Below are 15866 nucleotides of genomic sequence, written 5' to 3' on the forward strand. Positions count from 1 at the left end.
ATACACGCCCCCCCCCCAAAAAAAAGAATTAGAAAGAGTAACAGGATGTGAGATAGTAAAAAAGGTTAAATATTCAGGAATTTATATTTCAACTTCAAATGGGAAATTATATAAGTAAAATTATGAATCATTATGGCATAAAATACAGATAGGAATGAATAATTGGAAAAAATTACAATTGTCTTTGTTGGGAAGGCTAGCTGCAATTAAAATGAATGTTTTGCCCAAGTTTCTATTTCTTTTTCAAATGATACCAATACTTTAAAAAGACGCAAATTTGGAAGAATGGCAGAAAGGCATTAACAACTTTGTTTGGGCGGGAAAGAAACCGAGAATAAAACTTAAAATAATGCAAGACATACGTGAAAGAGGAGGCTTAAAAATGCCCAACTTAAAATTATACTATGAAGCAGCAGTTTTAACAACAATTAGCAATTGGATTAACCTAACAGAGGATAGAATATTGAATATTAAGGGTTATGATTTGGTATATGGCTGGCATGCTTATTTAATATATGACAAGAAGGCCGACAAGATCTTTAAAAGTCATATTTTAAGGAATGCCTTACTGCGTGTTTGGAAAAAATATTAATATAGGCTAAACGACAAGATACCTATGTGGGGTGTGCCCAGACACGCTATAGAGAACGTAAGTATAGAACAAAAACAAGATGTAACTACATATGCAGAACTTCTTAGTATGGATAGAGGTGTACTACAGTTAAAATCTTTGAATGCATTAAGAGACGAAAGGGTAATTCAAACCTGGTTTCAGTATGGTCAGTTACAGGCTAGATGGAAAAAAGACCAGAAAACTGGTATCATCCAAAATGAGGATAATTTGATAAAACAAATTAGGGACCAGGGTCAAATGCATATAAAAAGGTTGCATAATGTATTGATAGAAATAGACTCAGAAACAGAATTAGTTAAAGATTGTATGATAAAATGGGCACAAAACTTTGAAGAACCAATAATGATGGAAACATGGGAAGAGATTGCTTGGAGATCAGAGATGCACTGGAGTATAAGACACACCAAGGTTTTGAAGAGGCAAATAAAAAAAAAACGTTTTTGCACTCTGCAGACCTCCCCAAAACAGCCTGTTTTTCACGAAAATGGGTCCATTTTTTTTTAAAAAAAGGCATGAATAGCCTTTAGGAAGCTTGTAGAGTGCTTCTGGGGGGGAGTCGGGTCCCAAAACGAGCAAAAAATGACCTGTTTTTCTCAAAAATGGCTCTGTTTTTTGTAAAAAAAAAAAAAAGAGGGTATGCATAGCTTTTAGGAGGCTTATAGAGTGCTCCTGAGGGATGGGGGAGGGCAAAAATGAGCAAAAAATGGCCTGTTTTTCACTCATTCCTGCCCTCCCCAGCCCCTAGGAGCACTCTGCAAGGCTTCTAAAGGGTATGCACAGCCTTTTTGGTGAAGGGGCGGGGTTTCAGGAGGCAAAAAATGCTGTATTCAGTGTATAAGATGCACCCAGATTTTCAGCCTCTTTTTTGAGGGAAAAAGGTGCCTCTTATACTCCGAAAAATACAGTACTTCTGATGTAATCTACTGGATCCTCTTCTTGGATTGCTCCTGTGACTATGTAGAATGGACAGGAAGGAAACTAACCATCAGATTGCAAGTACACAAATGTGCAGTCAAAGATCCAAACTTGTTCTAGCTTCACATTGCAATGAGCAAGGACATACATTCAATTTTGCAGCTATTAAAATTATTATTGGAACAAATGCAAAGTTAGCCAGGGAAATAATTCAAGCCTGAAAAATAGATTCCTTGTCAGCCAACAGGAGTGCTGATTTACCACCAGTGTATCAGATATATAGGAACTAAGGACTTGGTAGCACAAGGAAATAACAGTCACTAGTTGGCCGTCAACATACCAATCACCAACAGGAAGCCACACCAAATCAGGCACCACATAAATATACATTCAGCAGCCCAAATCATATATTCTGGTAAAGAGAAGTTCCCTGAGGATGGGCTCTGGTATGAGTCCAAAAGCTCAGAGACTAAACCTCTGGTCTCAGTGTCCGACCTAGATTAGATCTTGTAACATTATCCTGGGACATGTATATTTGCTTTCATGTGTGGTTTCATTACAGCTAACTGGTAGCCATTTCTACTTGGACTTTGATCATAAGATAAACTTATTCTGGAAACTGAGTCAATTATATTTAATTAAACAACAAGGGATAAGAGAGAGCATTAAGATACAATCATGGATATTTGATCCAGGACAAACTATTTATAATTTTAGGGTAACTTGGGATAGATAAGATGCCGTGGTAAACATTCTACAAGTGGATTACAATAAAGCTTGTTAACAGAGCATTTTGAAACTTTGATTTTTATAATTATTCATCCTGTTAATTACTTTGTCACTAATATGATATATAGTGACACATATCATGTTGCAAATAGGTTGGTGTGGGTTATATATACCACCCCATGAAAAAGCAGTACACATTCTATTCCAATAGACAATAAATCTTGGTCTAGAATAGACATGGTATGGATGCCATCCAGGGGTAAAATGCTACTGGTTTGGGCCGGTTCGCTTGAACCGGTAGTAAAAAATGCTACCATTCGCCCAAACCGGTAGTAAAAAATGCTTAACAAAGTAAATAAAGGTTCCGATCAGCTGTGCTGCGCGATGGTAGGAACTTAAAAAAAAACTTTTTTAAAGCATTTTTTGTTCCCAGGAGGTTTCCCCGAGGCCTGCTAGGCCAAAAACGGGGGTTGAAAGAATCCATTTTTGCTCCCGGGAGGCCTGTTAGGCCAAAAATGGGGGGGGGGGGGGGGTAGTGCTGCGAAAGAGAAAAAGAAAGAAAAAAAGGAGAGGGAGGGAGGACCACAAATCTGGCACTAGATGCAGCTTCAGAGGATACCTTGAAAGAGCACAGCAATCCAGGGCTGGAAGGGACATGGAGGTCATGTAGTGCAACCTCCCTGTTCCAACAGGACATTGTTAAAGTGAGTTTCTCTCTTTTGACACCCCCCCAGTCACATGACTACATAGCAACACCCTCCCAGTCACATGACCTCCACCAAGCCATGCCCTGGATTTTCAAATAATAGACAACATTATTATTTGATAATCCAAGTCTGGCTTTCCACAATGGAAGATTGATACATCCTAATGTTATTAATATGGGAAAAATGTAAGAAATAAAGATATTCTGAATGAAAAACAGGAATTAAAATCCAAGCAGGAACATAATAGTCAAGGGATGGACAGTGCATGGTGGCCATAAATGCAGATACAATCTTGGTATGAGAGAGATGCTAAAATGTATGGTTTTAATAAAGAATTAACAGAACTGGACCAGCTATTAACTGGAACGGATTGAAAACTGATAAAGAAAATATATTGTTACTTATTAAGTATTAAATTTTAAAGTGAGCACATAAAGGAGACAATGATAGTTTGGCTAAAAATTTTGGATATGCAATGGAACTGGATAAATTGCAGAAACTGTGGGATAGAAATGTTAAATTGACTATGTCAATTTGTATAAAATGTTCTCTACATGGCATTTTGCACCAAAAAGATTGGCAAAACTGTATAAAGATAGATTCATTAAATGTTGGAAATGCAATCAAACACATGATTCATATTACCATTTGTGGTGAAGATGCCCAAAAGCTAAAAACTTTGGAGGAAAATACTGTATTTTTTGGAGTATAAGACGCACTGAAGTATAAAACACACCAAGATTTTGAAGAGGCAAATTTTTTAAAAAAGTTTTTGCACTCTGTAGACTTCTCAAAAACAGCCCATTTTTTGCTAAAACAGACCCGTTTTTTTCAAAAAAAAGGTGCAGCCTTTAGGGGGTTTGTACAGTGCTCCGGGGGGGGGGGGTACCCCCCAAAATGAGCAAAAACGGGCCATTTTTTTGCTAAAACGGGTCTATTTTTTGTCAAAAAAAGGCATGCATAGCCTTTAGGAGGCTTATTAGGAGGCTTATAGAGTGATCCTGGAGAGTGCTCCTGGGCTCCCCCCAAAACAAGCAAAAACTGGCCAATTTATGGCTCATTTCTGCCCTCCCCAGCCCCCAGGAGCACTCTGGAAGCCTCCTAAATCCTATGCACAGCCATTTTGGTGAAAAGGGCAGGGTTTTGGGAGGCAAAAAATGCTGTATTCAGTGTATAAGATGCACCCAGATTTTCAGCCTCTGTTTTGAGGGAAAAAGGTGTGTCTTATACTCCAAAACATACAGTACATACTTGGTTGGAAAAAATGATAAAGCAGCATATAGATTTTGAAACCAGAAATATTTTTATTGGGCATTCTGCTGGAAAAATATATAAAAGGACTATATATTTGATTTTACATGTACTGACTGCAGCCAGAATTGTATTTGAACAACAATGGAAGAACGATGAGATGAGAGTCTAATTAAGAAATATTAGAATGTGCAGAAATGGGTAGATTAATGCTTACTCTTAAGGAGAAAGAAGAAACTGAATATTTTTTGATATCAGACCTATTTTATCAATGGTTAGACAATAGAAACAGAAGTTAGAAATGTGGGGACATAAAAAGGACAAATGTTAAAATGGAGATTTATTAAAGGAGATATATTAAATATTATTGTTATTATAGTATTAATCAGTGGTGGGATTCAATTTTTTTTTACTACCGGTTCTGTGGGCTTGGCTTGGTGGGCGTTGCTTGGAGGGCATGGCAGGGGACGGTTACTGCAAAATCCCCATTCCCTTCTGATCAGCTGAGACTCGGGAAGCAGAGAATAGATGGGAGCAGGGCCAATCAGAGGTGGCATTTACCAGTTCTCTGAACTACTCAAAATCTCAGTTACCGGTTCTCCAGAACTAGTCAAAACCTGCTGGATATCACCTCTGGTATTAATATTATTGTGATGAATACTATTGTAAAGATTTTGATTATGATTGCCCTCAACAATTGTACCCAGACAACATACTATTTGATGGAAACTGAATTTTTGTATGTTATATAGATAAAATAAAACAAAAAATAATAATTTGCAAATATATTTAGAGGACCTGTTTCTCAAGAGGTGGGAATTAATATCATAGTAATGTATCAATCAGTATTCATTTGGGGGGAGGGATAATATGTGTATATGTATTGGTCTTTTGAAACATTTTCTTTTTTAATATTTTAATTGTTTGGGGGGATGTTTTTTCTTTTTTTCTCTTTTTTAGATTTTTTATTTTATTTGGGGGGGGGTGTTGTATTTTGTATTTGTCTTGAATAAAATAAAAATATATGCAAAAAGTAGCAGAGTTAGCTGTTCCTTACTCAGTTTTAAACCTTCTACATTAGGGGTCCCCAACCCCTGGGCTGCGGACCAATATCAGGTCACGGTCCATTCAGAATCAAACCGGATGCACGTGCAACTCCAATTGCGTGAGTAGAAGGTAAGTGGGCACTCGTGAAGCTCCTTTTGAACAAGTGACTTTGTGGATATTCAACATTTCCTCTGGTGCTGTTCAAATTCCAAGATCTATCAGATATTTTAGGTTTTGTTTCTACTATAGCAGTTCTTGCTGCCTACAGCATGATTGCTTTTAAAATATCTACCACCAAAATTATTTCTTATGCTTGCCCTATATAATCTGCAGAGATTTTTTATGAAACTGCACATAAAACAAACACTTCAACATGGTGTCAAATTTCAATAAAAAATTAATAAAATTGTTGCAAACTGAAAATAGACTCTTTGGTGCTCTCTGGGCTTAATTCTTTGCTTGCAGATGTTTTATTACCTGCCTGGTTAATATTATCAATCCTAGTGAACATAGGGTTGCTTGAACAGAAACACAGAAAATAACCTAACAGAAAACAATATTTTAATCAAGAAACTATACCTAGCAGAAATCCACGTCCCCACCAATACCAGCAAGGCAAGATACTGTATATTACCAGCAAGCAACTTCCCATAAACACACTAGCAATGATGAGGATACCTAGTCAGGCAAGAAAAGTTTGCAAATAAATAATCAAGCTCAAAGAATATCAAGGATTCCGTAGTTCAACCTTAAGCTACTATATATTTATAAATATTTATTTCTGTTGAATTTATTTGCCACCTATCTCATGGGGTTATTCTAGATGACTTATAAGAATGAAATACATTCTATTAAAAATACTGAATATAGACATATTTGCATCTTTTCCTCCAAATAGTCATGTTACACATGCTTCTTGGGGAAAGCAATTCACTATATTGGGAATGTTTTGATAAGCTAAGACACATGTAAAAAAGCATTACAATTTCCAACATCTTCAAAACTATATAGGCATTACCTAGATAAAGCCAATATTTTAAATTGGCCCAAATAAGAATTTATTTGACCCTCAGTAACATTATTTGTTTATACTTCCAATAAGATCATATAAGAAAATATATATGACCATTTAATTATATCACATGATACAAGTACCCAAACACATACATGTTTTCCTACAATTAGTAGGTTATTCAAGTCAGAGACATTTGACAGTAAACCAGATGTATAAGCAACATAATTTCTTTTCCTGTAAAATTGAACAGGAAGCACATGGTAACAAATAAATACATATTGTTACGACAAATGTCACTCTCATGCCCTTTCTGATATTGAAATACAAGATAAGATTGTACCACTGTAAGGTAAGCTGTTATCTGCTTCAAATTTATATTTAAAATCTTTATGTATAAGAAAACAAGTTTAAAAAGACATCACCTTTTAAAAGAATGATGTTGAAAGTTTATCTACTTCTTCAGATATGTCGCATTTTAAAAAGTAGATTGCTTTTATTTTTTTATATATCCTACATTCTTAAAGCTCACTTTTCATATCCACTTCTACAGCTTTAAATAATTGATTTATTTTCTTTTCCAAGAATATTGTCTGTAAAATGCATCATTCCTGCAATGCATTTATTTGCAAAAGGGGAACAAACAAATCCAAGCATTATTATCAAAAGCTGCCATAAATCATCAGTTAGCTCCAGCAAAATGTTTTACATATTCTTTAAAGTATTTGATGAATTTTATTTTTGTTTATGCACTCTGTAAAAGTAGATCAAAAATAGAGATGCCAAAAGATAAAAACATAAAGTGTAATTGTAAAATGAAGTATTCAATAGTGTATTCTCCCCTTCATTTTCGCCCAACAATTATTACTTAGATATTTATATTTCACTTTAAACATTTAGTTATTGTTTATATCTGTGTAAATAATTTTTCAACCCTGAATTATAAATGCTCTCCTCTTTGGTAAATTATTTTTTTCCACCTTTTTAACCACTTGAAAATCCTTGCTGGATGACTCCTTATGTTCTTTTGTGGCTTACTTATGTATACTGATGCATGTGTGTATATATACACAATACAATTATTATATACTTACACATACTAGATCAGTTGCATGATTTCATACCTTGATTCAGGATTAATACAGTAGAAAGATATTTCACTAGTAAGGTTCAGATTATGTCTTGGGCTGAAGATTGTTGGTTCCTTTATGAAACTAAAATTTACTTTTGAATACAGCCAAGAGAAACAGGTTTTAAAAAGCGAATAAATCTATTTCCTGGGCAAACTGAGCATTTAGGATATTAGCATTTGGATCAATTCAGTTCTGGGGAAGCTTTCAAAACTTCTATAGAATTAAATAAAAAGTTTGATTTATATTATTTTTTAATCCTTGATAATTGGACTCTTTGGTTGTGATGCCATTACTGTACCTGAATTTGTAGATTTTAGGGAATTCAACTGAAATTTAAACTATGTTTTAGGAAGTTCAAAGAAAGGAAAAAGTCAACTTTAGGTTTTCTTTGGAAATAGTTTATTAAGATTTAATTAGTGAAAGGCTGTTTTCAAAGTATGCAATTATTTCCATTGATCTTAATGGTAAAAATGCTTTTATATTTTGGACATTTCAGAGGCTATTTAATAAGAGTTGGTTTGTATTGCCTTATATTGAAGGCCAATTTAAAAATTGGAACCTTAACTCAAATGATTTTGATTTGGGGCTAAAATCAATTGGGTTATTAATATGATTTGGATCAATTAATACAATTAATCATCTGTATTAAAACTGCATATAATCTTTTTGCCTACGTTTCCTATATGTGAAATTTGACAAGCCATTAATAATTATGAACTTTTTAGATTCAGGACTGAATGCTACCTAATATTGTAAAGATCCAATTTGATCTGCAGCAATATATTGCCTGTAAACAACCGGATTCTTTGTTTTTTTTTTAAATAGAGGACAAAAAGAGAAGACTTCTGAATAGTTTCCTCTTAGAAAAGAGAGGTAACAGAGGTAATTTTATGATGTAATATTTTCTTCAAATATCATTATTCTAGTGTTACTTTACATTGTTAATGCTATTATATGTGTTCTTGTTGTAAATTAGTTAGATACAACTGTTTACTCTCAAAATAATGGAATTAAAATGAAGAACTGTAGCAGCCTTCCCCAATCTGATCATCCCCACCTGTATCTAGACTACAATTGCCATCTCCCCATCTCCAAACTGGTGAAACATGATAGAAACTTTTCCTAATAATAAATAGTGGAAATTGCATTACAGATTTATCATGTGAAGCATTTTCCAATATATATTCTTACAGGTATTAAAGAACGGAAGGAACACAAACATGGAGGAGGAGGATTACGATGCATTTCTTAGCAACAATACTTGTGATGAAAGCTATTCATATGAAACCTTTTTGGGATTCAAGCGAATTTTCCTTGTCTGCATGTATTCATTTGCTTGCATCTTTGGAGTGACAGGAAATTCTTTGGTTATCATTATTCTGGTTTTTTACAAAAAAGTGAAAATGCTTACAGACATATTTTTAGTGAGCCTGGCTATTGCTGATTTTAGCTTCCTTTGCACACTGCCTTTTTGGGCTTATTCTGCTGCAGAAGAGTGGATCTTTTACACTCTCCCATGTCAAATCATCCTTGGTTTTTACACCCTGAATCTTTATGGTTCCATGTTAACACTCACTTCTATTACTATTGACAGATATTTTGTAATTGTGCAAGCGACCAAAACTCGTATCAGTCAACACAAAAGAAAATTCTGGGGTATTTTGATCTGTATTTTGATTTGGATAATCTCTCTGCTGCTTGCTTTGCCACAGTTCATCTTCAGTACAGAGGAAAAATTAGACAAAAAGATATGTTTTGCAAATTATTCTTCACAGTTTATGGAGTTGTTCACAGAAACAATTCAGATGACACTTGGATTCTTCTGTCCTATTCTCATCATGATTACATGCTACTCAATCATTGTAAAAACTTTACTCAGTGCTAAGGGCTTCCGCAAGCACAAATCCTTACAAATAATATTTGCTATTATTGTTACTTTCATTTTGACACAAATGCCCTACAATCTTTTGAAACTCATACGGGCCTCAAACCGTAATATCATGCTCAGCTACAGGTTTGAATATGCTTTAATCATAACAGAAGCAATTGCTTATTTCCATGGTTGCCTCAACCCAGTTCTCTATGTCTTTATCGGTGTGAAGTTTAGAAAGAACTTAGCAAACGTTCTAAAAAATAATTGTTGTGTTAAACATCAAGTTACAAGACAATGGCAAACAAATGATGAAAATGTCTCCAAAAGTGATACTGCCACAAATAATGCAGAAGAAACCAGCATGGTTCCCTTATAAGAGACCTGGGACATATACTCATGAATATCTTCAGGCTGATTTCAGTCCTAGTTGCCCTGAGCACTCATGAAAACAAATAGTATGTATGGCACATTTCTCAATATACCTATTGTCAGATCCCTATCGTGATACTGCCATTCAAGTGGGGAAGGGACCCTGAATTCTTTTATTCACTTATTGCTCTCATCCTGTTTTCCTATATGTCCTGTAATTCCCTAGTTTATAACTTTTACCAAGTCATCTATTTTGCCCTGTGCTTTGATTTACCTTGGGGGATGTATAAGGGGGAGGGCCATCTGTTTTCTCTGTTTGGAAGCCTCAGAGAAGCACATGGGAACGACTCATCTCTTTCTCAGGACGACCAGTTTCTACAACATTCTCACACCTGTGGATTGGCTCATTCAACATCAAATTGAGAGGAGGGGTTTCTAAGCATTTTATCCTAATGGAATTGCCTGGGGGGAAACTCAGACCCTGCTTTGCATTGTCTTGCATTCACTTCCTTTCAATAAAAGTTTCCTTTTGAAATGCTAAAGTTTCGAGAGTCCATGCTTCCTTGAACAGGAGGGAGAGGCAGGACCTTACACCTATCATGACTGGGGGGTTTTCTGGCAAGGAAAATGAACAGAATCTCACTACCGTCTTAATTCTTATGCTATAGGTTGCATCTGATGAAATAAAGACATAATTAAAATGTGCTAAATTATATAGCAGTTTTGGAATAAATTCTAAATTTGTTCAATATAAGAACCTTTGCACATTAATATATTAATGATAAATACAGCCTTATGTGTGTATTTGTTTTTCTTCTGCTTTTCATGGTGAAATTTACCCTGACTTTACCCTGACTACAATATTGATCTATATAGCCCTTCTATTCCTGCTGATAATAGATTCATGAGATATAGAGTAAAAGAGCTTTCATAAATTTTGTCCCACCAATTTAAAATCAGTTGTGTGGCCCCTACTCCATTGCAGAATGTTGTCTGGTTGTTGTTATTATTAAATAAAATAAACTCAAGTCAATGATTAAACAGTTGGTATTTGCTGAAATAACTCTAAATTCAGTTTTCCCAACTGCAGATAGAAAGGGAAGGCAACATTCAAGACCAGGCGTTGTCTCAGATATTTTCTGTTTTTCACACAATTCTAAAATGCAATTTGATTTATATGAAATCTTCCCCTTGCTGATTAGTAGAAATGCACCAAACTGGCCAAAAAAATAAATATCTTTGATTATGCCTGAGTTTATTATACATTACTCACATCTATGGAGCTCACTATTGCCTTCTCTGTCCACAGAAGCTTGGCTATGCAGCAAATTAGTACATTCATCCTCCTACTATTTATTGAGGATGTAAAAGTTGAGTGCCTGCCGTCATTACAAAATTATTTTATCCTATGTGGAAAATGTCACCCATATGGCATAAAATTAATGAAGGGATTGAGACCTATTATGTGGATGTCACCAGACTGAGAAAGGCTAATAGCGCATATTACCCTCGACAATCTGTGTCCTCATTTTACCCACCTAGGAAGAATGGAAGGCTGAGTCAACCTTCAGCCTGGTGAAATTCAATCTGCCAAATTACAGGGAGCTGGCAGAAGTAGCCTGCAGTACTGCATTCTAACCAGTGTGCCAGTGCAGCTGTAATAGAGTCAATGACCAGATAATTTGACCAATTAATTCTTATTACTTCTTTAGTCCAAAAGATTATTTCATCAAACAGAAGTGAAGTTACAACAGCACTGAAAAAGTGACTTATGATAATCTCAAAGATGCTTTTTCAATGATGACCTGGTTGACTAAGAATCTCCATAGACATGACTTATGATAGTTTTTCACACTTATAAGCATTGCAGCATTCATATGGTCATGTGATGAAAATCCAGACACTTGGCAACTGGCTTATATTTATGATGGTTGCAGTGTCCCTGGGTCATGTGATCACTTTTTGTGACCTTCTGACAAGCAAAGTCGATGGGGAAGCCAGATTCATTTAACAACCAAGTTATTAACTTAACAACAGCAGTGATTCATTTAATAATTATGGTAAGAAAAGTCACAAAATGGGGTAAAATGCATTTAGCAACTATCTTGCTTAGCAATGGAAATGTTTGGCTCAATTAAGGTTGTAATCCAAGGATTATCTGTATATACGCTCAGATCTTAAAGATCAAGTACCAAGAATTAAAAAAAAAAGATTCTTCAACTTAAAAATCTGTTAAGAAGAATATCTGCTATTTATGGAAGTATTATTGTATAGATCAGCAGTTAATTGAGCAACAAATGAGGGCATGAAAGCCCAGGAATTAAAAGCTGTTGGGAAAAAAAGGAAGAATGTAAATCTGGTAAAATAGAAATTAAAATATCAGGTGAGCCTACAGATATCCATTAGAAGCATGATGACATCACAGTGAAATTGCAAGTGCCATTATATCATCAAACAAATCACACAAATTATATTCTGTTGTTTTGATTTTGAATGGTCTGTACACCGCCCCGAGTCCCTACGGGGAGAGGGGGCGGTCTATAAATTAAATAAACTATAAACTATATATTTGCTTATATACATATTTGATTTCATGATGCATGCAACTTCATTTCTCTCCCTTGCTATTCCTGTAGACATCCACGTCATGAGCACTCTACAAAAAGAAAAGAGAACTTTCACAAGGTTCTCTGTCAAAGTTTGAATCTACAAATAGAACAAGATATGCATGAAGACAGCTTCCTAGTCACAACTTATGAAGGTCTTTAAAGATCAAACACAATAGCCTGGACCCAAAAAAACAGCTCCTCTCACCACTACTCACAGCCAGCCCAGTGCTCTTGCAGCGCTTTTTGCAGCACAGATAAATTTAGCGTGCTTCACAATGGGGGAGCCATTGTGGACCACCAAAATTTTCTCACGGACTACCGATTGGTGACCACTGCTCTGCAATGTAGGTTGACACTGTGATGATAGCCTCTGCTGAAGGGTTAAGGCAGTGGGTTAGAAAGCTAGCGATCTTGAATTCTAGTCCTACCTTAGCCATGAAAGTCAGCTAGGTGATTTAGGGTCAATCACTCTCAGCCCAATACACCCACAGAATTGTTGTTGTAGAGAAAGTAGGAGGATGTTCATTACTTTTTAGATGAGGGTTAGCAAATTTTCATGACCAAGAATCATACAGAACTTTTCTTCTTTGATTTTTGGAAGCCAAGAGCTTCAATAGGCAAGATGATGAAACTACCTTACCAGAAAAGACTGAACTTTGCTATTTTGGAGGTTGCATGAAAGAAATGGTTTTTGTTGGTTTGTTACTAGGAATATGCATTCAAGAAGTTAAGACTGGATATACTGCCTATTTTGGCAGAACGTATGCATTTACAATCCTGAAAGAAGGCCTAAGCAATTTCCCTCTATGATTCTCTATGAATCTACAATGTTTTTGATTTTTGAATATGAAAGAAAGAATTTTTCATTACATATCATACACATCTTTTTTCTGCTAATCAGTAGCATGAATATCCATTTTTAAAGTTATATTTACTCACAGATCAGGCACACCATGGTCCAGAGATTCTTCAATTAGATTTTTGGTGCGAACAGAATCACCTTCCTGTATTTGACCCACTTCTTCCTCTGTTATTATATCAAACATTGCATCATCTATAGACTTAGAGGCCTCGTTTGTAACTGTGCCAGAAGGAGAAGAAAGAAAAAATATTATTTGCATAGAAGGAAAACTTCATTTTGGGATAATAATTGTAGGCTTGGGCTGCCAGAAAGGACATTAAACAAATTGCATTGATAGTTCACCAACAATTTCTTATGTACTGTATTCCATAAAGTAACCACTACATGCAGAATGATAGTCTCCAAGAAAGGACATTAAACAAATTGCATTGATAGTTCACCAACAATTTCTTATGTACTGTATTCCATAAAGTAACCACTACATGCAGAATGATAGTCTCCAAGATGTTTTAAAAAGTGGCTGCTTCTATTGTGTTTCCCCAAAAATATGACAGATAGGTAGGGTGCCTTTGGGATACCACTAGGTTGGTGAGTGGAGCTGTGCCAAGATGGAGAGGGGGGGTTGCCGGGCAGCTGCTCTCTTGCAAGTGGTCTCCCAAAGAGGCTTCCAAACTGAGTCTTCCGGCTGTGGCCGTTCTGGGCGTACCCTCTATGGTTGTATGCTCTGGGAGTACGCTCTGCTGACAGCTGGCCCACAACCATAGAGCATACATCCAGAGCAGCCACTGCTGGAAGACTCGGTTTGGAAGCCACCGAAAAAGCCATGCTGAGATGGCGGCAGTGGCGGCAGCAGAGGTGCTCTGGCTCTGCAGGGAGAGCTGGGCCAAGGAATCGTGAGGCTGTGAGGCGCGCAAGTGGAGCAGAACAGCCACTCATGCAACACCCCTCTCCAGCCATGCAGAGCGCCATTCACTGGCATTTCAAAGGCGCCAAGCCACGGGAGCCTTGGGACTGGAAACAAGTCAGCTCCCAAAGCCCCAGATGGAATCCCGAGGGAGTGCAAAAGAGCAACAGAGGGAGGATTTTTACCGAGCCACCCTTCATGATGAGGGGCCATTATGCCACCCAAAAGAGAGGGGAGGGACATCTGATCCTGTTGAAGGGAGAAGATGCAGACTGGAGCGCAGCCCCCCTCCCCCTCCCGATAGAAGGAGAAGGAGCCCAAAGTCCAGTGAATGTAGGCAGGCTGCCAAGAGCAGGAACCCCCCCCCCTCTTTCCGAACTAGGGGTGAAGATGACCAGCCATATCAGGTGCAAGCATACCAAGACTGACAGGAGGCTGGGGGATTAGGGCTGAATGACCACCCCAATTCAGGGGACCAGCTAGCCCTATTCCTTGATTCAGCTGATACCTACCTAGAACGCTATGGACACCTCTACCCATCCCCCAGAGCCATGGTGAATGCCATCGCAAAGGGTCTAGAGGGAGAAGCAAGGGAATGGCTAGCAGCCCTCCACAAGAGGAGAGCCCCCCAACTGCAAGACATGGATGACTTCCTGCAACTGCTAGAGGCCAGATTTGAGGATGTGGAGGAGGACCCATATGCAGAAGAGGAACTCAGCAATCTAAAGCAGAGGGGCCGCCACATCAAAGAGCACATCCATGAATTTAGGAAGGTTATAGGAAGGCTACCCCCTTTACCAGAACAGCTGCTGGTGCATTTTTTCAGAACAAGCCTGGACAAGCAAATTGTCCAAGTAACTGCATACTGTGACATCCCAAATCAACTCTCTGAGTGGTTCCAAGTAGCAACAAAAGTCGACAGCGGGCTGCGCACCAACGACATGACAAAACAGCCAGACACACAAGAGAGAGGTCAACCCAACCTGAAACCACCCAGCCGGTGGGGAACCACAGCACCACAGCAGGCTCTGAGACCAGCCTTCCTTCGAAGCCCTATCATCCTCCTGGGGGGGGTGGTTCCTCAGCGCCTCCTTGGTCAGGCCTTGGATCCCTGGGAGGGGGCTCGATGGTATCTCCTGGAGTAGGCCTGCACCTGCGGTCCTTAGAAATAGGAGGCTGAGTGGCAGGGGCAGGAGTCACAGGGACTGGAATTAGCTGAGAGCCAGGATTAGGAGAGGAGGCCATAGCCAGTATTGACAGTTGGTGTCCAAAATGGCAGCTGAACACTTTCGCACCCAAACAAAATGGCTGCTGAAGCTGCAATGGGCCGGCGCCACGAGGTAGCCGAGGCCGCGCTGATAGCATGGGCGGGTTAGGCCCTATGGCAAGGCTGTGGGGCCAAGGGCAAAGCCGCGGAGGACAGTTGAGGCCGGAACGACGATTGGGTGAAGTGGCGACAGAAACGGAACCTCCCAACATCAAAACGGCTCCACGTGGTTTTTCGGGCTCCCTGCGGTGATCGGAGGCTTCTGGCGGCGGCAGTGGTATTCAGCGCAGCTGAAGGCAGTCAGAGGCTGAGGAATCCCTTGTTGGAGAGCATCTTCTGGCTCTTTCCGAAGGCACTGTTGCTCTGGGGAGCCTTAGAAGCCCGAAGGCAAGCAAGGCAGACCTCGCCAAAGCGAGGCAATCCTCTCCAGCCTCAGAGGCTGTTGAGAGTGCTGAGAACCTCAGCAGGAGCCCAATATAGTTGAACAATTTAGAAGTAGTAATTTAGTTTGTAGAGAAGTCCAATTAAGTACAAGAGCGAATTAAAATGATCAA

At 38.1% G+C, this 15866-nt stretch overlaps 2 protein-coding genes across 2 annotated transcripts in view; one reads left to right on the top strand and one right to left on the bottom strand.

Moving 5' to 3' along the window:
• FYCO1 (FYVE and coiled-coil domain autophagy adaptor 1) overlaps positions 1 to 15866 on the bottom strand; it is a 93495-nt gene that overhangs the window by 18281 nt on the left and 59348 nt on the right. The window contains exon 14 of the mRNA XM_081933465.1: positions 13219 to 13360. Within this exon, the coding sequence (XP_081789591.1) occupies positions 13219 to 13360 (142 nt within the window). The remainder of the gene's footprint in view (positions 1 to 13218; positions 13361 to 15866) is intronic.
• Positions 8649 to 9677, top strand: LOC309382023 (C-X-C chemokine receptor type 6-like; the record flags this gene model as incomplete). Its single annotated transcript, XM_081933467.1, has 1 exon — positions 8649 to 9677. The coding sequence occupies one exon, from the start codon at positions 8649 to 8651 to the stop codon at positions 9675 to 9677; it is 1029 nt and encodes a 342-aa protein (XP_081789593.1).

Source organism: Natrix helvetica, assembly GCF_964273705.1.
Source record: "Natrix helvetica genome assembly, chromosome: Z".
In the NCBI taxonomy this organism is placed as follows: domain Eukaryota; kingdom Metazoa; phylum Chordata; class Lepidosauria; order Squamata; family Natricidae; genus Natrix; species Natrix helvetica.